The following is a 25,829-nucleotide window of genomic DNA, read 5'->3' as shown; positions in this document are numbered from 1 at the left end:
ACATAATACCCATGACAGATAATTTTATATTAAATTATAATTATAAACCCATGATTGCATGGGTTTTTATTATTTTCAAATTTAATGCTGCTTTAGACTACCTCATGCACAGTATAATACACAAGTCTACTTGTTTTCTTCCTCCACAAAATAATTAAGCTTCTGTGTGAATTCTCATAAAAAAGTGAAAATTGTTCAAATGGTAATTATCCAGCAATATCTTGATTGTATTTATATTTACATAACCTGTGAAGCTGCATCAGCTATTTATTATCGTAGAAGTCAATGAATCTGGTGAAAATTTACAATAATATTAAGTAATCATCTGTTCATAATGGCTTATTGTAAGAGGGTTATAAAATACAAAAATATTCTACCTGGTCTCCAAGGTACACCATCCACAGTAAGCATCAGCTGCAGCCAAGCAGTCTGCACATTTAGTGTATTGGTCACAAGCAGCTACTTTCACACGAGCAATCTGTGTAACAGAAAATCAAGGCAACAATTTTAAATAATCAAACTATTATTAGCAGACTCTTGTTTAATTAACTACAGCAACAAAGCATCTTATAGTTATCCAGGCTGATCAAAAGATTAGAAACAACTATCATCAGAATATGGATGGTGCCCAGCAGTGTTCTAATATTTGAGGGGCTGTCACAGAGAAGAGGGGGAACAATCTATTTCCCAAAGCACCTGAAGGACCGACAAGGAACAATGGATGGAAACTGATCAAGGAGAGACTTAACCTAGAAATAAGGAGAAAATTTCTGACAGTGAGAACAATCAACCAATGGAACAGCTTTCCTTCAGAACTTGTGAGTGCTTCATCACTGGAGACTTTCAAGAAGAGACTGGACAACCACTTGTCAGAAATGGTATAGAGTCTCCTACTTGAGCACGACATCCCTTCTGACCTATTCTACTCTACTCTACTCTACTCTACTCTACTCTACTCTATTCTATTCTTTCTTTTCGTGCAACACAGATGAGATACTAGTTGATCTCAATTAAACCTTAGATTTAGAAAACTGAAATGTTGGCTAGTAGGAGGCTCATCTGCCAGACTTAAAGGTAAAGGTAAAGGTAAAGGTTCCCCCGCACATGCGTGCTGTTGTTGTTGTTAGTTGCGAAGTCGTGTCCGACCCATCGTGACCCTATGGACAATGTTCCTCCAGGCCTTCCTGTCCTCTACCATCTTCTGGAGTCCATTTAAGCTCACGCCTACTGCTTCAGTGACTCCATCCAGCCACCTTATTCTCTGTCGTCCCCTTCTTCTATTGCCCTCAATCTTTCCCAGCATTAGGCTCTTCTCCAGTGAGTCCTTCCTTCTCATTAGGTGGCCAAAGTATTTGAGTTTTAGCATCAGGATCTGGCCTTCTAAAGAGCAGTTAGGGTTGATCTCCTCCAGGACTGACCAGTTTGATCGCCTTGCAGTCCAAGGGACTCGCAGGAGTCTTCTCCAGCACCAGAGTTCAAAGGCTTCAATTCTTTGGCGCTCAGCCTTTCTTATGGTCCAGCTTTCACTGCCATACATTGCAACTGGGAAGACCATAGCCTTGACTATACTCACTTTTGTTGACAGGGTGATGTCTCTGCTTTTTAGTGTGCTGTCTAGATTTGCCATGGCTTTCCTCCCAAGGAGCAAGCGTCTTTTAATTTCTTGTCTACAGTCCCCATCTGCAGTGATCTTGGAGCCCAGGAAAATAAAATCTGTCACTACCTCCATTTCTTCCCCATCTATTTGCCAGGAATTGAGAGGGCCGGATGCCATGATCTTGGTTTTACATGTGTGCTAGTTGTTTCCAATTCTAGGGGCTGGTGCTCATCTCTGTTTCAAAGCCAAAGAGCCAGCGCTTGTCCGAGGACGACTCCGTGGTCATGTGGCTGGCATGACTAGACACCAAAGGCGCATGGAACACTGTTACCTTCCCACCATAGTGGTCTCTATTTTTCTACTTGCATTTTTTTTTACGTGCTTTCAAACTGCTAGGTTGGCAGAAGCTGGGACGAGTAACAGGCGCTCACTCTGTTACGCGGCACTCGGGATTCGGCCCGCCAAACTGCCGACCATCTGATCGACAAGCTCAGCATCCTAGTGATCATTAAATTATTACAGAGTTGCTCCCCTCCCCAAAAGAGCAGGTTCATAGCTTTATAGTGCTTATAACAGAACTCTGTCATTTTTTGGTTTACATAATATTGTTTGAATTATATACAGTAGACAAACATATAAATGAGCCTCAGCAGAGATAATTTAGCTATAATCATCCATCCATGGATAATGTATTTATTTATTTATTTATTTTTGATAAACAGGTATAGAGAATGTGTTTTTGCTCTTGGAATCTTAAAAGGTTTAGGACCAATCCACTTTCCCCTTCTCCGTAGTTTTTTGCCTAGTTTTAGAATCATGTACATGTGCTCTTTTTCTATTCATATCTAGCTTATTTGAGGAGGAAACAGATTTGCTGCTATACAGTTCATGCTGCCTAAAAAAATATGGGGGGGGGGAAGGGTTAACAAAGAATTGTAATACAAATTCATTGACTGAAGCATTTGGATACATGTCTAAGATGGAAAGAGCCATAACAATTTAAGATGATTTTTATTTTTGTTATTTATTATCCATATTTTCAATATTATTATATGTTCTGAATATTCCAGGTAGGAAGAAAGGAAAAAGGTATATTTTAACAGAATGCTAACATCTGTCTCCTATTTGCATAAATAAATAAATAAATAATAAATAAATGAGCAAGCAAAAGAACATGATGAATAACTTCCACATTTCTTTTTTAATAAGTTCTTTAAAATAGCTGTATTTTGCTTTTTTCTTTCCATGACAGTTTGTTTTTTAAATACAGGTTTTTTTAAAAAAAACAACAACTGTTCTAGAAATTGTTTTTCACACACACACACACACACACACACACACACACACAGAGAGAGAGAGAGAGAGAGAAACACGCATGAATACACACTTTAATAATATAGCTTCATTATTCGGGTGGAACTATGTTCTGCTACATGAATCACAGTAAGTGGTAAAAAAGTAAGATTTCATTAATAAAAGGTATATAAACAACTATAATTGCCTAAAAACGCAAAACACTATAACATGTTTAAGAAGAGAAAATGATTAATATCAGTACCTGCAATTTGGTTCTAGGTGTTTGTGAAAAGCTAGTGCATTCTTTTATAGGTAATATATTTGGCCCATATTTCTTCCAATACCTGAGAATAGCATTTTTAGTTTTACAAAAATCCACTGCAGATATAAGTGAACGTGGGAGATGGAAACTGGCTCGAAAACATCCATGGATGTTTCTTGCTAAGCATAAATTTGGATTTTTACAGACCTCAAACATTTTTACTCTCTTGAGATGCCTTTATTTTATAAATGTTAGATCGAGAAGAATTTAATAGAATACTGCCATAGTCTGCCATTTGGATCAATCACTTAAGATATTTGTCTAAACCACATTCAAATGTAAGATAAGCCTTTTGTATTTGCAGTAACGCTGACCCCATTCAGAATTTTACTGCTCCCTGATGGCCTTAGTTCCACATACATTTATATGAAGGCACTCAGAAGCTATTTCTGCCAATAAACAAAACCAGATTGACAAATCATTCTGACACAGGTTGGCAATTTCTCTGGGCAGTTGAAAATTCTTCACCCAGGGAATGAGATTTCTCTCACAAATAGATGATGTTTGTTTGATATTTACAAAGGACTTGGCGTGTTTTAACAGCTGGTTTTCCCTATACTTTATTTATTAAATTTTCATTTTTTTTCATTTTAAAGATGTCATTCATAACAACAAAAGGCACTCAGTGTGGGTGCAGACACAAATGTTGCATAGCTTCTACCAAATTATTACATCTTGCAAATTAAAATTTTAATCTTGCCTTTTGTAGTTTATATAGAACATATTGTGATTATATTGCAAGCAGAATACCCATTCCTCTTCCCTTGACAGTTTCCACATTAAGTATTATTGCTAATAATAGATTAATATGGCTTACACTATATCTCAGCAGATGGCAACACCTGCTCAAGCTTTTATAGGCTTGGAAACTAAGCAAGGCTGGATTTGATTAGTACTTGGATCAGAAACCAAATTCAGGGCTATTGCTTAGTTGGAACACCCTCCCCCCCTCAGAAAAAGGTAATGGAAGGGAAAACGATTACATATTACTCCCAAGAAAACTAAATAGTGTGTCCGTGTAATTACCAAGAGTTGAGCTCAATTCAAGAGCATCTTTTTTTGTTTTTTAAGTACAGGTAAGCCTGGAGGAACGTTGTCCATGGGGTCGCAATGGGTCGGACACGACTTCGCAACTAACAACAACAGTCCTCATTTAATGACTGCCTATTAGCGACTGTTTAAAGTTATGGTGGCACTGAAAAAGTAACTTTATAAGCAGTGTAACAGTTTTAACTGTGTCCGGATCCCAATGATCACATGATCAAGACTGTGATTGCCATTTACATGCTTTACACCAACCTCTGATAAGCAAAATCAATGGAGAAGCTAGCAGTTAATGATCACGATGGAAGCAAAGTTGTAAAACCATTGGGGTCACGTGATATCTCACGTAACAAAAACATCACTTAACAATGGATATTGTGGTCCTAATTACAGTTGTTAAGCAAGGACCACCAGTAAACTATTTTGATCAAAAATGGTTAGGGGATAAATGATTTAGGAACAAGACATGAGTTTTATATACTGGAAATATTGATTAATTAAGGAATTACAGCTCAGAGGTTAAATAGCAAACAGAAAATTATTGGTTAGAACACTGAACCTTGCAAGGAATACCAAATTCATTTCCTTTTCAATTAGACAGTAAAGATAGCAATTGATTAATTGTGACACTGAACAATAAAGATTTTGCTTCCTGGACACTTTTGGGTTTATCCTATAGATTTTTGGCAGCTAATTACGAGAATAACCTGTAATTTAACCTATCAGAAGATTTTGTAGAAATCTTCTGTTTTTAAACAATGACAATTGTGTAAAACCTGTTAGTACTTGTTTCCTATGCTGCATACATGAAAGAAACATACAAACACATGGGACTGTTGCTGAAGCACATCCAGTACACCAAGGACAACTGGGATATTTGTGGAGATCTAAAAGTACTGACTCTGGTGCTCAGATATACCAAGTACTGTTGTTACATATGCAATTAGGACAGCTGTGCAAGAGAGTCGCATTACATTAAAAAGAAACACCATTCCAAAATAATTTGGTTCTAAGGATAGAAAAACATGGCATGTGAACCACTTGTTGACCTGACAAAGATATTTTTGCCTCTGCTTCATATAAAATGCAGACTGATGAAACATTTTGTGAAAGTGCTGAACAAGGAAAGTCAATTTTTTGTTATTTCAGACAGATGTTTCCAATAATAGCTGATGCCAAGATTAAGGAAGGCAATTTTTTTGGTCCACAGATCAGATATATCATTAATGTCAAGCAGTCCGAAGATCTGTTAGTGGGGCCTGAGAAAATTGCCAAGAAAGCATTCAAGGATGTTATTGAGAATTTTCATGGCAACTACAGAGAACCAACTTAAACTTAAATATAACTTAAACCAACTTAAACTTAGCTATAGGGGGAACAAGCATAAAACAAGTATCAAAGTTCAAATATCTAGGAACAACATTCACCAAAGATGGTAAAATGGACGAAGAGATGAATATACAGTACGATGCAGTAAGGTAAGCCAAGTATTGGGATAGCTAGCTCCACTCCTACAACATAAGGCAGTACCTATCAGCATAAAGAAGCATTTCACACACAACGTATTCTTCCCTACCTTATGATACCAGTGCCAAACATGAACACTTACAATAAAACTTAAACAAAAGTTAGTCACCACGGAAATGAGATATTTGAGGAAAGCTGCTGGAGTGACCAGGAGAGATAAAATCAGAAATGAGATCATAAAATTGGCATAGAACCAATCTTAAAACTACTTACAAAAAACAGCTCACCTGGAGAGGATGTCTTGAGATTCCATACCGTACAAGGCATATACAAAAGGAGGAGAAGGTCAAAGAATATGAGGAAGACCCAGAAGAAGATGGGAGAGACAACATCAAAGACACACTACAACAGCATCAAATAACAAAGTTGGAAGCTGCCAGAAGAACAAGAACCAGAATTTTGCATCTCCCTCAACACCCAAAGTGGTAAAAGAGGAAGTAAAGAAGAAGACAGAGCAAAAAACTCCATTCAGCTGGTTGACAAACATCTGAGAGCATACAAGACCATGAAGTACAACATGTCAATGAAGACTTATTTCCTGTATTTACACTTGGACTTCTTTCCCAAAAAATCTAAGCACAGTCAGTGACGAACATGATGAAAGTTTTCACCAGGACATTGCCACAATAGAAAAAACAGTTATCAGGGCAACTGTCCATCAATGGTGGCTAACTACTATTGGACAATGCAGTAAGATGAATCTGACACGGAGTGCGGACAAAAATCAACAGCAAAACACTTTTAGCCCTGTTGAACTCATGCAGCACATTATAATAACTAAGAGTTAATTTCTATTTCTCAGGGTTCCTACATGATAAATCATTCTGAAATTATATTTGTATTTAGTTTGAAGGGGTCTATCATAACCGTACTTCAGGAAAACCTTTTGAAAAAATTTTGTTGAACAATTTAATGTACCATCAAATTTGTAGTGACTTTCAGTGACCATATAGACTTTCTCCGGGTGAATCTGTCCCCAGCCTGCCCTACGAGTCTCCCAATAGTGCACCTATCACCACCGTAATTAAACACAAACAGTAGGAAAGCATAATTATACAAGAGAAATGTATCAGCCAACTTTCAGCCTTTCCCCACATGAAACAACCATGGTACAAAACATGCTCTTCTAAGATCTGATTTCTGCTGTGTTTTCAATACATTGTTTTTTTCTCATAGTGAATAATCAATCTTAACTGTATTGATATAAATGTTTTATTTTCCACCTTGTTCCATCTAATACATCATCAAGGGAAGATTAAAAGTGTATTAAATCTGCTTCCAAGACACATTCAATAGTTTGATTCACACATACTCCTAAATAACGATTTCTTTCTTTTTAGACTTACTATGAAACATGAATCCTCCAATTATAGCTTGTTTGAGAAAAATCCTGTCTCATCATGCCAATAAGGTATGAAAAGCTATGCTGGTAAACTTACAAAATACATCCAGTAATTATCCATGATCTACCCAAGCAAGAAAAATGGAATGCCACAGCCCTTACCATCCCTACAAAGTATGATCAGTGACGAGGAATGATGGAGCAATAATTTGGTAACAATGACAACGCATGACAATGCAGAAATATAAATTTCAAGACAAGCCAATAAAACCAACAATTATTCTTGAAACATTTATAATATGTTATAAGAAGTAGTCTCTTACTATATCATCTGTGCAGCGGTGAAAAGTATAATGTAGAAAGAGTTTGGAGAAACTCCCTAACTGATTAAATTCACACTTATGAATGTTTTAATCAGCACAGATCTCATGATGACAGAAAGGTGGGTTTGGGAAATAATCTTACCTGATGAGAAGTCATTAAATACAGGTAACTGGAATCAGATGGATCAAACTGCATAATAGGATGCACAGGTTCACTATAAGCCACCATAATTGACTCCCTGCTTATAACCTCCATGGAACTGTTCAGATTAATCTGTAAAAAAAATGAACTCTTTATACAACCTCCAATGTCATAAATTTTGAGGAAAAAGAAGAGAAAGAAAATGAACGTATCAGAAATGTTAAGAAAACAGTAGCGTTTTGCAAGAACTATGGAATCTTGAAAAGTATTAAGTGAAAACATCCTTTCATCTTTAACTTAATAACACAAGAGCATGAAGTAAGAAAATGATGGCTATTGTAAATTAAACCATCCATTCATTAGAAGCATATAAAATTCTTGAATTGCTATCAGGATTGAAATATGTACTAGGTTATTCTAAACTGAAAGTATTTTTAATATGCAATTAAAGAGCATTGCTCAGTCGTATATCATTATTTTCAAGAACCCTGGATTAAAGAGTTGAAATAAACCATGTTAGCAAATCAATGGTTAAACATCTTGAAAAATATTATTTTCTCATGAGTTTAAGATTGTGTTAATTTTGTTCATGCTTACTGGACACCTCAGAATGTTTAATAACAGTTACATATTATGCTCCTGTAAAATAATCAAGGGAATAACTATCCATATGATACTGCCTTGACTCAATATTATTCTTTTTGATTTAATGTCTATTAGCTTGTTAATGTGATTTTAAGAAGATAATACAATTTTAAAATGTAAATTTAATTGTAAATTATATAACAACTATCTGAAGCTTATGAATATATGTAGAACTATGGATTTACTGAGCATGAGGCATAAGGAAAGACACTAATGTAATCGTGATCTGATGACATATGTTCCTTCTCTGCTTATTAAGTGGGTCTTTCTGCACATCATGGAAAGACTGATCAATATTATTTGGTATGATAAAGCCCGAATATCTTAATAAAATACATATACACAAACATATTCTTTCTTATTTCCTTTCTTCTTCCTTTTTAAATTTTCTTTTATCTTCTACAGTATATTAAAGCAATTTTTTAAAAAAAAAACCAAAAAATTCCAGTGGTGTTTTTAGACTAGAATTAGTCAGTCATGAATTATTTAAGCTAATCAAAGTTTAACAAAACTATATTTCAGAAATACACTTTGGCAAAATGGTTTGTCTTATGGTTTTAATTGGCAATATATTTTATGTAACACTGAAAGTGTTGCTCCTCTACATTTACTTTTGTTCTGTTAATCTCTCTTGAATGTGCCACTGATAATGGCCCTTGTGATATGCCTTCGTCTGGTGTACTTTATCATTTACTGGACCATATTAATTGCCTATGTGATAGGAAATTATAATTGCTGCTTAGGAACTGGCTGAACATCGCCTATCCTCCTTTTACTGTCTTGTCTTGGATGGGAAACCTGAATTATCACTCAAATATTCCGTATTCCGTGCCAAATAAGAAGGAGCCCCCAAGGTAAAAAGGCTTCTGGTTGTGCAGCTGTGGAGTACAATTAGATTATAGCTATCTCAACAAATTATCCTAGGAATAAAGGAGCTGGGAATCTTTTTCTAATGGAGGTTCAGCAGATAAGACTGCCATTTCTGACATGACAATGGAAACAGAGCTGTTATTACTGTGTGAATATAAGCTGGGTGAGAAATGTAGTTCACATTCATTGCCTGTGCAGCTGACACTGAAGCCAGTTACCTGGCACTTCAGTTGTGTAAACTGGGCCTCTGGGCAAATAATCAAACCAGAGGGAGGACTTCAACTATCTTTTCCACCTGCTAGGAATATTTTCAAAGCAGGAAAGAAATCGGATTCCCTTCTTTTCTCTTCCTACTCTGATCTAATATTCAACATTACGTGTTGTTATCTTCAGATTGACAGAAATCAGTTTCTACTTATGTTTTTCCATGAGACATAGGTGTAAGCAGCAGCTGGCTGACACAGGGCTCTTTCTTCAGCAAACAATATACAATGAAGTTATGGCTGGCCGTTGCTGGGGTAGAGACCATAATGGTGCCTTAACTTTTGTTCTCCAATGTATTGTTTCAACATGGATAAAACAGGCATATTACACATTCTTCAGTTCAGCAATTACTATAACCAATGAGGCACTGACCACTGCAAGTGTGGAGGAGTCTGTTTTTCACAAGTACCAATCAAGAGAGGAAAAATGTATAAATAGGCATTGTTAATAACTAAAAGCTGTGCAATAACATCTTAAGTACAAGCATTTATTCCCACAATATATCAAATAACATCTTGATTACACTCTAGTCTCAACTGCTGATTAAAAGTTAAGAATTAGAAGATATTGTATATCCATATGCAACTTAAAGGAACAACTAATTCCTTCTTTATTGAAGAATGAAAGCCTGTGTGATGATCACTGTGATGAGTGATTAATTTTTTTCTGTTCTGAGTTAAGAGAATCTGGATTAATATGCCAGGCCAGTCTTACACTCCCTAAACATGAATTCTTTAATTTTATCAACAGGATTGTAATCAAATAAGCTGCATCAGCCTAACTTTGCCCATCAGTTGCAGGAACTAGCTACATCTAGTCTAATGAATAGAGAGGGCGGAGCCAAGATGGTGGAGAGGCAGCAAAGGCTGTAAAGAGCTCCTCCAAAAGTAAAGGTTTTATTTTATTTTACTTTATTTTTATTTTAACTTTTTAACCTCTTTTAATATTGTATTTTAACCTACCTTTTAAACTTTTTAAACCCATTTTTAACCCATTTCAACCTTTTAAACCATAGTTTTAAACTTATTTTTAAACCTGTTTTAACAAACCTGAATGGGGAAAAGAAGGAAGAGACAGCACTCTGCAGCAGAAAGTATATCCAAGCCTTTGAAGCAGCAGAAAATGGAGGATTATATTGCAAACAGACAGTCTGCTCCAGTAAGTAACTCATTCGCAGGCACCTTGTCAGATAAATTTAATTTATGTGACTCATTGGAAGGGGACTTACAGGCTGAACTGGAGAGCGGACAGCGTGTGGAGTTGTCCTCCTCCCTCTTGGAGAATGGCTCCCCTCCTTGGAATCTGGCAACAGCCTCTTTTACACAGGAGGGAGATGTAGCAAATTTGAAGGGGGAAAATGTGACAGACTTCCTCTCTAGACAATGTTTGCTTACAGCTCAAACTGTAAACTCAATATATAATCTCTTGTCAATTGTCATGGATAAGGTTGATTGTCTGAAAGAGTCTTTTGCAGAGTTTGTTAGGAGCCACCCAAATACTGTGGAAGGACTTGGGAGGATAACCATGGACAGACATGGGATGGCTAACTCAGAAGGTAAAAGTAGAGAAGGACCTTGTTCTCCTCCCAAAAATTTGAACACCTACAGAGAAAACACTCAATCAGGCAAAGGTCTAAGAGATGACCAATATAACTACAGTCTGCAAACTAACCAGGTTACTTTGCAAATTTATGACAAGAGAGTAAATAGAGGGCGTTGGAGCAATAGAAAAGCTATTAGGCTGTCCCTGAGCCAGCTGCTCCGCTGTGAATTCACTCTGATAGATCTACTACATGTAGAGTGGCTGCCAGCAAGAACACAATGTATGAGAATTCTCCTATCATTCAAGCAGCCCACAATTCCCTCCATGCTCTTCAGAATGAAGCCCTTTCTGAGCTTTTTCTCTATATTTCCAATAAGGGTCTTTTGCTCAGAAAAAGTGTGCCCACTCCTGAAACAGCGTCACCAAGAGGGAACTGTCGCTTTAAATCTAGGCTGCAACAGCCCTCACACTACTAAGCCTGAGGCTGCTGCAACTGAACTGACCCTGAGAAAGCAAAGTAGCAATATACGAACTGTGTTACCCACAGCTGCAGGAACTGCTGAGGATGTGCCAGAGGAAATGTTGATTGACCTATTCAGTGCATTGCCAGAACCTGAGCAAGTTAACATCATTCAAAGATTGGACGACCTAAAAGAGGCACTGACAACAACCCAATCTACAGCAAAGCCTCTATTTAATTTGGCTCCACTAAACATGCAACCTTGTGACAAGATATTTAATCAACAATCTGCCTTTACCTCAACAGTAAAAAAAGGTGTTGTCACACAGGCTGAGAGTGGAGTAACTGCACTGACTGACCCAGCCTCTGAGAAACAACTGAAAGACAAAGGGCTTCATCACACAGTGCCCCCTAAGCTGACAAACACTAAGGACATAATCCAGCTTCCATCCTCATCTGATTTAGAAGTTCCCACAACATCTCTCCACAAGATGAACCCTCAGCCATGCCCCTCCAAAAATGGACATAAATCTACATTTATAGACTTAAGCCAGAGTACCTGCTCTTTGGAAAAAAAATCATTCTTGGAGCAAGAGCAGAGGCACACTGGCAACCGAGATACAGAGGAGCAACAAGTTCTGCAACCCACGAGGAGAAATATCGAACCTCACAACAACTGTGTTTATATGGGAAGCTTAGATGATATTGACCCAGCTCCATTGTCAAGTTGACATCTGGCATTTCCACCATCTAGCCAATCAACCAAGTCAGACCACGTTGCTTCTGAGAACCCCATACAGTTGATGACCTGGAACATAGCTGGCTGGAAAAGGATGGTTGATAGTGGACTAATGAGCTTTCTTTCTAGATTTGACGTAATAGCCTTTCAAGAAACCTGGCTAACCGAAGTGGATGAACCAGTACAATTGCCAGGCTTTCAGGGATGGGCCTCCCCAGCCCTAAAAACAAAGAACAAAGGGAGACCCTCTGGTGGGCTATGCATTCTTATAAAGGAAGAGTTGCAATGGCAGGGAGAGAAATTATATAACGAAGATAAGTATCCGTACTTTCTAGCTGTCAAATTTGAATATGACCAGTTTGAGTTAATATTGGTAAATGTGTACATTCCTCCAAGCACATCCCAGCACTATAATTTTGAATATTGGATGGGCTTGGAAGTTATCTTAGAAGATATATCTATATTGTACCCTCAGTCCATAGTGGTATTATTAGGAGATCTGAACGCTAGACTGGGTCCCTCTCTGTATGAGCTTGCCCAGAAGAAGGGAATCCCAGGGGAGTTCTTTGATAACCATCCTCAGTGGCTCTCAAGAGACTGTAAAAGTAATGCCACTGGCCTGCTCCTAGTCTCCTTAATTTTTAAGGGTAATCTCCAAATTTTGGGAGGTAAGGACAAGAATTATACATACCTTTATACATACCACTCAGCCAATTCAAGTAGTGTACTGGATCTCTTTTGTGTGTCTAGAGATAAGGCTGACCTCTTCTCAGAGGTCACAGTACACCTTAGCGACAATAGCGACCATCAGCCTGTAAGTGTGACATTGCGGGGCCGCTCAGATTTAAGACCATATAACATGGTCTTAAATCTGAGACATCACCCTGTCAACAAAAGTGAGTATAGTCAAGGCTATGGTCTTCCCAGTTGCAATGTATGGCAGTGAAAGCTGGACCATAAGAAAGGCTGAGCGCCAAAGAATTGAAGCCTTTGAACTCTGGTGCTGGAGAAGACTCCTGCGAGTCCCTTGGACTGCAAGGCGATCAAACTGGTCAGTCCTGGAGGAGATCAACCCTAACTGCTCTTTAGAAGGCCAGATCCTGATGCTAAAACTCAAATACTTTGGCCACCTAATGAGAAGGAAGGACTCGCTGGAGAAAAGCCTAATGCTGGGAAAGATCGAGGGCAATAGAAGAAGGGGACGACAGAGAATGAGGTGGCTGGATGGAGTCACTGAAGCAGTAGGCGTGAGCTTAAATGGACTCCAGAAGATGGTAGAGGACAGGAAGGCCTGGAGGAATGTTGTCCATAGGGTCGCGATGGGTCGGACACGACTTCGCAGCTAACAACAACAACAACATGGCTGACAGATGGCTCACCAAAAAGGTAGAGGTGACCCAAAATAAAAGGTTAATTTGGGCCAAAGTTGATACTAAGGCAATATTAGAATGCCTTAAAACAGAGAATGCTACTAAGTGGGCTAGAACAATACAGTCATCTACTACTGACTGGATGTCAGCCTTCAATGCATTCTCCAATCTGTGTAACATACTGAAGAAACACCTAACAGCTAAACCTACTACAAAAAGAGCCCAAGTGGGTAGACCTCGCTGGTTTGATCCTGATTGCCAGCGACAGAAAAAGAAATTGAAGGCAGCCATGAGGCTTGCCCAGAGGAATCCTACTGCCCATATACAAGCTAAGATGCTGCACACAAGAAGGGAATATAAAAAAACTATAACATTAAAGAAAAAACATTTTGCCATTTCAATCTGGTCAGAACTTGAGTTGGCTGCCAGAAGTCATAATTCAGTATTATTTTGGCACTCAGTAGCAGGTATTCTGAAGGAACGGAGATTTGCATTTGACATACCAATCTCTGCTGCGGACTGGGAGAATTATTATCAGCGCTTGTTTGCCCCCACCGAACCGGTAAAGAAATTATTTTTAAACAGTGATTTGGTAAATCCTAGAACTCTCCCCCCTTGGCCACCAGTCTCAGAAAAGGAGATACAGTCCATCATTAAAAGCTTAAAGAGCAATAAAGCCCCAGGCGAGGATTTTTTACCAGCAGAATTATTTAAGAAATTTCCCAACTGGTGGGGCCCTGTATTAGCAGGTCTTTTTACACACATAAATAACACCTGCCATATACCAGACGGGTGGAAGATGGCAATAGTTGTCCCTATATATAAAAAAGGGAATAAAAAGGATCCTAGTAATTATAGGCCCATCAGCCTGATTGACATTGTAGCAAAAATATATGCTAGGTACCTTTTGAACAGAATTGAAATCTGGGTAGAGGAAAACAACATCCTCACAGAAGAACAAGCAGGTTTTAGACAGAACAGATCTACTATTGATAACTGCTTTGTTTTGAACCATCTAATTGCCAAATATGCCTATAAGAGGAGACCCCTGTTTGCTGTTTTTATAGACCTTACAGCAGCATTTGATATGGTAAATAGAGACGTACTATGGAGTAAATTGACATCTCTTAAAATAGAACCCAGACTTCTGGCTTTGATTAAAGCCCTTTACACAAGTACCTGTTTGAGGGTGCGGTATGGGGTTAATGGGGCCCTGACTAACAGGATTCACACAAATAAAGGGATAAGGCAAGGGTGTATCCTGGCCCCATTATTATTTAATTTATACATCAATGATTTGCCAGGGTTAATGAAGGATACCATGGTACACATGCCGATGATCCTAAATACTTACTGTAACAGCTTGCTTTATGCTGATGATATGATTTTATTATCATACTCACAAGTAGGATTACGTAGGCTATTAAGAAGATTCAGCTCTTATTGCCAGGATAACTCCCTAATTATTAGCAAATCCAAATCGAAAATAATGGTGTTTGGAAGAAACCATCAGAGACATAAGTGGCAATTAGACGGTGAACCAATTGAACAGGTTAATACCTTTGTATATTTGGGAGTAACTTTTTCCAAGACTGGATCTTGGGCCTGCCATCATCAACGAAGTACATTTAGAGCAAAAGCCCGTTTGAATTTATTGCTCAAACTAAAGAACCATAGTTACCCAGGGTCCCTAGCTCCACTACTCAAAGTTTATAAGGCTAAGGTTACGACAATGCTCTTGTATGGAGCAGAAATTTGGGGTCTTTATTCAACCACAGTTTTAGAACGAACACAGTCCCAGCATCTGAGATGCATTTTGGGTGTAGATCCAAGAACATCTGCTGCAGCAGTTAGAGCTGAATTGGGAATTCATACAATTCAGGCATTATCTAAAATTAGAGCTTATAACTACTGGTGCAAAGTTAATGAAATGGAGACTGATAGACTCCCCAAATTATGCCTACTAGAGCAAATAAAACTGCAATCACAAATCTCCTGGATCACCAAACTAACAAATTTTGTAAGAAGCTGTGGCCTTCCTGTTTCTTGCGTAACAGGAGAACAATCTAAAAAAAGAGTTGCCCAAAGAATTAAGGATATAGAAGCACAAACTGATATAGCTATCCTTAGTAAGGTGGGTAACTTGAAATGGCTGAGTAAATACAAATGTACTTTTCAAGTGGACAGTTATTTGAAGTTACAACTCCCAAAACATCTTAGGGAGATATTTACGAGAGCGAGATTCGAACAGCTTGATACAATGGTCAGATATGGGAGATTTCATGTTATACCGTACAATGAGCGTCTCTGCATTTGCGGAGCGGCAGAGGTAGAGGACCTGGCTCACATCCTATTTGACTGTTGTTTGTATAAGAGGGTGAGAGACAGATATCTTGGTCTATATACCAAACGAATGACCCATTGGGATCCCCATATCAAAATAACTTACCTTATGTCCGGCCAGAACTTGAAAATAACATCCAACGTAGCACAGTATTTGAACAAAATGATCCAGTTAAGATCTGCATATGTGGGACTGATTGGGGTAGATTGTAAGGGCGACTCCGAAATATAATGTTTCCATATTTTATCTATATCTTAAATTTGCATTTTATTACTATTTTAACTTAAATTGTATTTTAATTCCATTTTAAATTGTATTTTATCAAATTCCATTTCGGATTGCTTTTATCTAGTTTTGGTGACGGTTTGTTGCTGGAACTTTGTACTTTGATATGGCCCAAGGGCTAATCAATAAAGTTGTTGTTGTGATTACTAGTCTAATGAATAAAAGGACTACGGGTGACATAATAGCAGTCTTTCAATATCTAAGGGGCTGTCACAGAGAAGAGGAGTTGACCTATTCTTCAAAGCACAAGAAGTCATGGATGGAAGCTTATCAAGGAGAGATCCAATTTAGGACAAAGGAGAAATTGCCTAAAAATGAGTAACAATTAATCAGTGGAACAGCTTGCTTCCAAGTTGTGGTTGCTCCATCGCTGGAAGTTTTTAACAAGAGATTGGAGAGACATTGGCCCAGAATGGTCTCCTCTTTGAGCAGGGTGTTGGATCAGAAGACCTCCAAGGTCCCCTCCAACTCTGTTATTCTGTATTCTGTACCTCATATACATACTTGAACATTGGAGATCAAAATTATTATTTGGTTCGCTCAAACTGTTACCTACGATAACACTTTTATCAGATCCCTTATTATATCCCAGGGATGTATGAAGGAGCACATTTCCTATTAAGAAAATATAGATAAATACAACCAACTGAATTATCTAGAGCAGTGGCTCCCAAACTTTTTTGGGCACCAGGGACCGGTTCTGGGGAGAGAGGTATTTCTGTGGACCGGAGGGGGCCTGGTTTCATGTGTTACTTGCATCCCATGGATGGGGCTTTGCTTGTTTGTGCAGCCTGGTTTCTGGCATGCCGTGGCCTGGTGCTGATCCACAACCCAGGGATTGCGGACCCCTGATCTAGAGGTTAGGAAAATGTAGTGTAACACAACCTACATGGGCAACATTTCCTTTTCCACTAACTATCATGTGGGTATGATTATGAAATGCAAGCTGCAGGCTCACCACTAGTCTTCACTACCTAAGACACAATGTCAAGCTAAGGAATAGATAATAAGACTTTTCTAGAGTTAAAAAAAATCAAGGCTCCTTGCAATGTATGCAGAATCTTCATTTGCCAAGTTCAGAAATGCCTTAGGCAGTCTACTTTTTTGTTTGGAAAGACACTGCTACACTTAATGTGGGAACTAAAATTTCTACAAGGTTCATTTCCTTTTGTTGTTAAAAGAAATTCTAATTTCTAAAAGTTATTTAGAGTCAAAGACAAAAATATACTATTTAGATGAGCAAAATATGCCCAAAATTGTGGTTTCATGAGTATACAAAGGCTGTTCAAAACATTTATCAAAGCTACATAAGCCTTGCAGTTTCTTCCACAAAATTAAGAACATGCAAATTTCACTGAACAGAATTCATAAAATCCTTGATAGATAGGAGGATAAGAAAGAATAATTAGCTTGGAAAATAAATGCCTCATTAGAAACCTGATTAATGAAGAAAGTTAGCTATTTTGACCATAAATAAAATAATAATTAGCTGAATAAATCACAGATGGCTTGGTTCATTCATACTATGGGATGGTTTACGAACCACAATGGCTTAGTATGAGCTAATACCATCAACATGGCATTTAGGAACAGGAGGTTCACAATCAAAAGAAACTCCATTGTTAATTGCAAAAACATCCATAGCCTTTTGGTTTCCAGGTCAATTTACCTTAAGCAGTCTTCCATTTGCTGTTCCTAAAAATACAACTGTGTAATTATTGATACTGGAGACAGCCACTGATGTAAGGCCTGGTGAAGTAAACACTGGTTTAGCCTTGATTGGATGCAAAATTGACAATGGATGTTGGAGATGCGCTGCACCACAGTCCAGTTGTTCTGGTTGCAACTGAAAAGAAAAGGATATATTAGTGGGTATAATTTTATTTATTTATATTCATTGTGCCTTATATGCTGCTCAATTCCTGAAGACTCTAAATAGCTTACATCAATTAATGCATCAAGACTATCAAGACTAATGAAATAGAGCTCCATTAAATATGTCGCATAATGGTAAGTGTAGTCCTCAGCATTCGGAAATACTCTCCTAAAAAGTTACGTCTTCGTGGCTTAGACCTATGTAGGACAAGTTGTCATAGTCCAGACTTCAGATGACAAGGGTGTAAGTGACCATGTACAACACTTCCTGATGCAAAAATGGTTGCAAACTGGTACATAAGATGTAATTAAACAAGATTCTCCTAGCCATAGTAGGCATTAGCTATTGTTCCAGCAGATGCTGTGAGTCCAGGAGGATCTGCAAGTTGTGAGCTTGGAATGGTATTTTCATCTAATTAGATCTGAAGGAGAAGCCCTGAAGATCTCATCTCCAAAAGTATCCCATGACAGAGGCTTCTCACCAATGCTGCTATTTTTATGGAAGAGCTTGGCCTCATGTACAATAACTATTTTCCCTGTAATGTATTTCTGTAAAGAAGTAAAAACAGGGCCCTGGAAGAGAGCATTCAGAATTGTTAGGTGTTGCATCTAGCCATGTTAAAGCTACTAAAATGCATATTTTTGAGTACTGTTATTTTTAATCTTCTGGTTTGGTTTGGTTTTATGTATGCCACTCAGCTGTGCTATTTATTTTTATCCCACCTTTATTATTTTTATAAATAACTCAATGTAGCAATCGTACCTAATACTTCTTCATCTCCGATTTTCCCCACAACAATCCTGTGAGGTGAGTTGGGCTGAGGAGTGCTCTGTCCAAAATCACCCAGCCTAACACAGGAGTCAGAGTCTCCCAGTTTTAGCCTGATGCCTTAATCACAGGATCAAACTAGTTCTGAATTGGAATGGCACAGAAATGTTAGTATAAAATAAAACATAGCTTTAACATAAATCCCATGACCTCTATATTATAAATATAAACAGCAAAGTTTCATAGCCCCTTCCTAACTGAAAAGACAATTAGGAGTAAGGTAGACTCTTGTTTTATGATACATAGTGATCTCAAACAGCAATACGTTCACTTTTATGTTCACTTGTTCTGTTTAATGTAGACATTTTAAGGACGTTCAGGAAGGATATGGATATGGCAGAGAAACTAATTATTTACATCTGCAATTCCTATAGAAGATACAGGACAGATGCTTAAGCCTCTACTGACTATCTCAGGGAGAAAACTGAAATTACTACAACAAATTGAGGTAACAAGATATATGCCAGGACCAGAGAGACTACACAGTAACAAAGTTTACAGATGATACCAACCTATTCAAATCAACAAAACCTATAATAAACATATGTTTCTCCAAAGCATATCTTTGCACTGGTTAAATGATCAAATGACACATGCAGCTCAGTTGAAATAAGAGTAAAGCTATGAACATCTGTGGCAAGTAATGCTAATTTCACACATACACTGATGGGGTCTGAAATGTCAGTGATTAAGGGAAAAGGGATCACATTAGATAGTTCAATGAAGATGTTGATTCAGTGGGTAGCAATTGTGGAAAGGGCAAATTCCATGCTAGACATAACTAGGAAATGGGTGGAAAATAAAACCTAAAGCTACTTTAATCCACATGGATACAGACAAACAATTAAAATGTATATTTTAATATGTGCACTTTCTGAAGAGTAAATTGGGTGTGTTCATGTTGAATTACTCTTTAGCATTAAATAACTATATATTATGAAAGTCTCTGGTAACATTTACAAGCTAAGAGATATGTTTAAACTCTGCCCATGTTCTTTAATACTGCAGCAGTATTACTCTAGCATGCTGTGTAATTTTACTTCATAAAGCATCCACTGACACACAGTTCCAGTTTCCTCAAAAATACTTTATTTTATTTAACTCTCATGTTCAATTGATTGCATTGGGGAAAATTAGCATACAAATCTTGTACAGAATCAATTAGGTAATAAATCACAAGTAATGCAGTGCAGGCCAAGCATATAAGGCAAGCAATTAAGTATCAGATATGTGAATTATATCTAATGGAAGGGGGTGCCTGGAAGAAGGAGCAGCTGCATCAGAGGTGTCCTTGAAAGCAGCCATAAGGTTGCCTGGCTTGCACATCTACAGAGGAGGGGGATCATAAAGTGGCTACTACACCCGCAACACTATTAAGTTCTCAATTGGAAGAACTGCAAAGATTCCACTTTCAGCTGACCAATGGAGAAGGATCTTACTTAGGATTACCTCCTTAGCCAGGGTAGGAGGTAGGAGCAGAGTAAGAATGACTAGACTTTATTACTAGCCTGGTTTCTTTACAATAATCCAGAGAATTTGGTTTTACTGTTAAATATGAACTAACCAATACAGGTGGCCCTCACTTATACTGACTGCGGTAAGGTCTGGCAACTAAGCAGAGCAGTGGTTAAGCAAGTCACATGACTGTGCTAAATTTCAACATCAGTTTTGCCTGTGATTGTTAAGCAAATCACGGCAGGTGGTTAAGCATGTCATGGGACTGTGACTTGCGACTTCCTGCCAGCTTCCCCAATGACTTTGTTTGTTGGAATTTGGCTGTGAAGGTCGCTAACGGCGATCGCAGGATGCAGTAACCTTTGTATGTGAGTGCCAGGTGCCAAGCACCTAAAATGCAATCAAGATTAGATTTTGCACGGTACTTCTTTTGATTGTAATTGCTGAAATGTCCAGATACCAGACTACTGAAGGTTATTGATGTTACTTCCTCCAGTTTTAAAGCCACACTAATCTTCCAATTCATCATCCCTCAACGTATTTTCTGCACATAGCTTGAATAAATAAGGAGAACGCCTATAGTAGACCTGCTGGCATTTTTTTTAAAAAAAAGGCTCAATAAATTGACCATCACCAAACAGCGCTGCCACCAAGAAGAATCCGCTGCCGCTGCCACCCAAAAAGACACATGGCAAGCCCTTCCAATACCTCCAGGTCTCACAGATGCCCCAGCTTCAGTGCTCCCTCCTTTTTGCTAGCCACCAAACAGCTGGTTGGTATGCTAAGTATTCTTTTGTGGCTCAAGATTATTTGTCATTTACCAATGTAGCCCTTTCCTCTCCGTAAGTATGCAGGCCTGGCGTCACTTTTTGGCTGACCTGGAGCCAGTCTGTTTTTCATTGCTCCCTCCGGATTGCGAATTATTGTCCTGCGTACAGGTTTCACACAAAGTTAATGAAACGGGCCAGGATCCCAATTTTCCTAAGGACATTCCACAGCTTGACATGGTTGATCTAATCAAAGGCCTTTCTATAATTCTGAAGATCATGCTTTTGATACTTTGGCTTTCTCGCTTTATCCATCACACATCAATACTATGTCTATTGTTTTTGGTCTTTTCTAAAACCAACTGGAACAACTGGCATCTTCCTTTCCAGGTAGGGATCTAATCTGTGTTGGATGATCCTAAGCATTATTTTGCTAGTATGTGAAATCAAGGATGTTGTATGATAGTTTGCACACTACATTAATTCTCCTTTCTTTGGAATTTGCATGTAGAATTTCTTCTATTCGGTCAGCTGTTGTGTTCTTGTCTAGATTTGCTGATGTAAGAATAAAAGTAGAACAGAGCTGGAAGGGACCTTGGAGGTCTTCTAGTCCAACCCTCTGCTCAAGCAGGAGAACCTATACCATCTTCTTAAAAATTTCCAGTGATGGAGCGCCCACAATTTCTGGGGGGAAGAAAAATGTTTATCCATTGTGAATGCCATACAAATTAAACAGGACTTTGGCACAGAATTTAATACAGGAAGGAAGAGATAATGTGTTATCATGAGGATCTCCGCAAAAATATATTTTTCATTTCTACATTAATTATATTACTTTTAAAAACTGCTTTCATCTTTAAAACAATATTTACATTTCTTCCTTTACAGTAAGTGGGCAAATATCCTTTCATTATTGGATAGCACTATTCCTTTCACTGTTTTATTTAACAGATGTTCCATGATATAGCAAATACTTACAAATATAGTAATCATGTGTAGTGGCACTGTGAAAGACTATTGTATTTTGAGGAGTTTAGTGATGTATTTTGATTTCTCCTTTACATTTAGAAAACACTGTAAATTTAGGGTTCATTCTGAGCTATGTTTAATCTGCTTGCTTTTCACTCTTGCTGGCAAGGTGGGGGAAATCTTCACACAGCTGCAAAGCACCAGCTTATCTAGATAATTCTCAGTCCTTCATTCCTATCCCAGAATTATGCACTCCTCAGTCAAGGTCCAGTCTTGCAATCTCCTGACCATGGAAGCAGTGCCATGAAATCATGGTGCCAAGTTTTAATAAAAACCCTGAAATTGTGCTTTGAGCTTTGTCACAGGCTTAAACACTCACTGCTGTAGGGAAAAAACTGCCCATTGGGGGTCTCTCTGGGACTCCCAACAGCCGAAGCAAGAGCATCTTGCTTGGTATATTATGTTACACTTTTAGGTTTTTGTTTACATCTGGCTGCTTTGTTGTCAGTTGCAAAGTCGTGTCCGACCCATCGCGACCCCATGGACAATGTTCCTCCAGGCCTTCCTGTCCTCTACCATCTTCTGGAGTCCATTTAGGCTCACGCCTACTGCTTCAGTGACTCCATCCAGCCACCTCATTCTCTGTCGTCCTCTTCTTCTCTTGCCCTCAACCTTTCCCAGCATTAGGCTCTTCTCCAGTGAGTCCTTCATTCTCATTAGGTGGCCAAAGTATTTGAGTTTCAACTTCAGGATCTGGCCTTCTAAAGAGCAGTCAGGGTTGATCTGGCTGTTATTAATAAAGTTTAAACATTCCTTACCTTTTGGTGTGTTCATTGTCCTTGAAGCCTCAAAGAACCAATTGTCTGGCACCTGGCCACTGCATGACACTTGGCAAAGCATCATGGTCATAATGATATCTGCAGTGACTTTTTAAACTATAAAATCTTAATAGGCTGATCCACTGATAGTAAGTTGTAATGGAATCTGTCTGGCTCATATGCAGTGTAGGCAATAAATTGCACTTCTGAATGTAACACCTTAGCCCCAAATTCACCTTACCTTTCATACAAGAGAAACAAATAAGCAAAGATAAATCTTCTGCCTTCATCTAAATCGAGATTACTGTGTATTGTGCACAAGCAAGAGAGAATGATAAAATCATTTTTAGCCTTTCTGAACCCAGATTTGACTGATCATATTAAGTACTATATATTTAGATGAAGTATAATAGTCTCTTCCAGGGCTGTTGATTTTTGGAAAGTCGTTTATTGTCATGTACTGAACATATGACTCTTTTCTCATAGAAAAGAAAACAAGGAAAATACTAAAAGTATACCAAAGGCTGCACAATGCATAAAGTCTCCTACTGTAGTCATACGCTGTAACTACTACACTGATTCTTGTTTACTTAGTGATTTGCAGGAAATACAAGCAAAACCAGCACTGATGCTAACAAGCATTATATTATTCAACTTTCAGACTAAGAATACTGTATATTTAACATGTGAATTTTGAAATACAAAAATGTGTTTAAGAAAGGCAATTAGGCAATTTTATACTGCAGAAGTAGAACTGTCGTTGAATCACAAAGGGGATGAAATTCTAATCAACAAAGCTCTTTGTATTATTCCAAGGCCTCATCCACTGCTGCGCCAAGAACACTTTTCCAATGCTTTCAGTAGACAAGGAGTAGTGTTCATTTGCATTAAAAAAAACTGAAGCAAATTTTGCTTTATGAAATAGTTTTAAAAACCTTCACTGATAAAAACCTTCAAATCTCCATACCGCCCTAATAATTTGTACAGCAATAAAATACTTGTGTCCCTCCTAGAAATCCTAGTATTTCTCAACTGTGGTGACACTGGATGAGCCAATATGAGGCTACAATTTTTAGTTCAGCAACATCAAGAAAGTGACAGGTTCCTGATCTCCATGAGGACTCAATGAATAAACCAGGCAACCTGAAGGATGAACTGTCATAAGCCATGGTTTCCATATATATCAAGAGCTGAATTCACCAAACAAAAAACAGAGAAGATTTTCTATAGCAAAGTCAGAGACTTACAACAAATACTTGTAGGCCTGGCAGTCTTCAACTATGGCTCCACTCCAGCATCTCCAAATATAGTTATTTTCTCCATATACAGACTTCCCTTGAGTTACCAACGTTCATTTAGTGAATGTTCAAAGTTATGACATAAAGTACTTACAACTGGGTCCCAAAGTTACATAGGTTGCATTCGCCCTTACGAATAACCGCAGAGATGCTGCAACATGCTCCCTGCCTATTTTCCCCCAATCCTGCCCTGCCGGATCTCAGCAAGCACTGGGCTTCCTTTGGTAGGCCACTGCGTTCCACATGCTCCTCCCCACCCTCTCACCGATTGCTCACTTACCTTTGGAAGATCTCCAGCGCTCAAGATATTGATGCTAAGCTGTTTTCCTTAGATCTCGTGTTCTTACACTTTCTTCCTCTCTGGAAAAGCATTTTTGCGCAGAGGATGGAAGCATGTGCAAGAATGCGAGATCCATCACATTCCTTCAGGCTTTGTTTTGTCCCAGCCTGGTCAGTGCCACGTGCGCCCTCTGCATATTTTCAGCAAGTGTTCCTAAACAGCCAAAGCAGCAGTGCCGTTGCCAGGGATGCCTGTGCCCTCACAGAGGCCAGGTCAGTGTAGCCTCTGGGTGCCATGCCTGAGAGCCTTGCACTGCCAATGCTTGTCTCCTGCGTAGCCTTGGGTGCTAGAGTCCTTGTCCAGCCAAGTGAAGGGCTGGGCCAGCCCCTCCCTTTCACTGCCAAGCCCCAGCCTGTGTCATAAGCAGAATGTCCCTGCTCTGCCCTGGCCCTCGCTGGAGCACTGAACATGCCCACACTCTGGCAAAGAACTGGCTGACCCCACCTTGGGAGGTCAGGGCCCCACCCTCAGGTCAATTGTAGCATCCACAGGCTCCTTCCCACCTGTCAGATCTCCTGCCTGGATTTCAGCAACTGTACCCCTGCAGATCTGGAGAACTTGGAGTGCCGGTCGCCCTGCACTCTTCGCTTTCCAGACACAAACAAGGGTGGGGCCCTCCCAAGGGTGGGGCCAGCCAAGTGCAGGCGGGTTTGGTGTGTAATAATGCAAGATCTAAGGAAAATAGCTTAGACCTGACATCTTGAGCTCTGGAGATCTTCCAAAGGTAGGTGAGTGATTGGTGATGGGATGGGGAGGAAAGGCCCAAGCAGCTTGGGACACCAAGTAGTGTGAAGAGAATCATGGGGTCTCTCAGTGGGTGGGGGAAGGCCTTTGGTGGCTGGAGGCAGCGGTCTTGTCCCTGCACTAGGCTTCCCATGGTTTTCCCCATTCCTGAGGTATCCTATGCACTCTTAATGACCCGCATATTTGATTAACAAATGCATTGCAGAGAGGGATGGGGTTTGTTTGTTTAATGAGTTCCAATTAACGAATCCTTGGGTTAGGAATGCAATTGACAGGCTCCATTAGAGTCATAACTCAAGGATTCCCTGTAATTATTAACATTATGGCTCATTGCACAGTCAGCCAGACATTTGGACTGTATCTGGCATTTTTATCCACCTATCAAGTCCTTTCCAAAGACCTGGGAAAGATAGATATTGTTGTTTGATGGTGTTAAAGATATTGTTGCAGGATGTAAGCTGTTCCAAACAAAGCTGTCTTTTGTAATTAACTGATGGTAATTTTGTCAATGCCAATGTTTTGGGATTGCATCCAAGATAACTATTACTTTTGCTACTATCTTTTCTTTCGTTTGACATAGTCATTCTACTTATTATCATTGCCTTGTTTATGTAAGTTTAAT

General features: G+C 38.8%; 1 protein-coding gene across 1 annotated transcript in view; it reads right to left on the bottom strand.

Annotated features, from left to right (window-relative positions):
• PLXND1 (plexin D1) overlaps positions 1 to 25,829 on the bottom strand; it is a gene marked incomplete at its 5' end in the record, with an annotated part of 188,054 nt that overhangs the window by 128,070 nt on the left and 34,155 nt on the right. Inside the window, 3 exons of the mRNA XM_081319699.1 lie at positions 378 to 478; positions 7,594 to 7,725; positions 17,782 to 17,958. Of these exons, the coding sequence (XP_081175825.1) occupies positions 378 to 478; positions 7,594 to 7,725; positions 17,782 to 17,958 (410 nt within the window). The remainder of the gene's footprint in view (positions 1 to 377; positions 479 to 7,593; positions 7,726 to 17,781; positions 17,959 to 25,829) is intronic.

The sequence above is a fragment of the Vipera berus genome (assembly GCF_964194415.1).
Source record: "Vipera berus genome assembly, chromosome: 2".
Lineage (NCBI taxonomy): Eukaryota > Metazoa > Chordata > Lepidosauria > Squamata > Viperidae > Vipera > Vipera berus.
The sequence above is the reverse complement of the archived record's forward strand: the minus strand, read 5'-3'. Positions and strand labels throughout refer to the sequence as shown.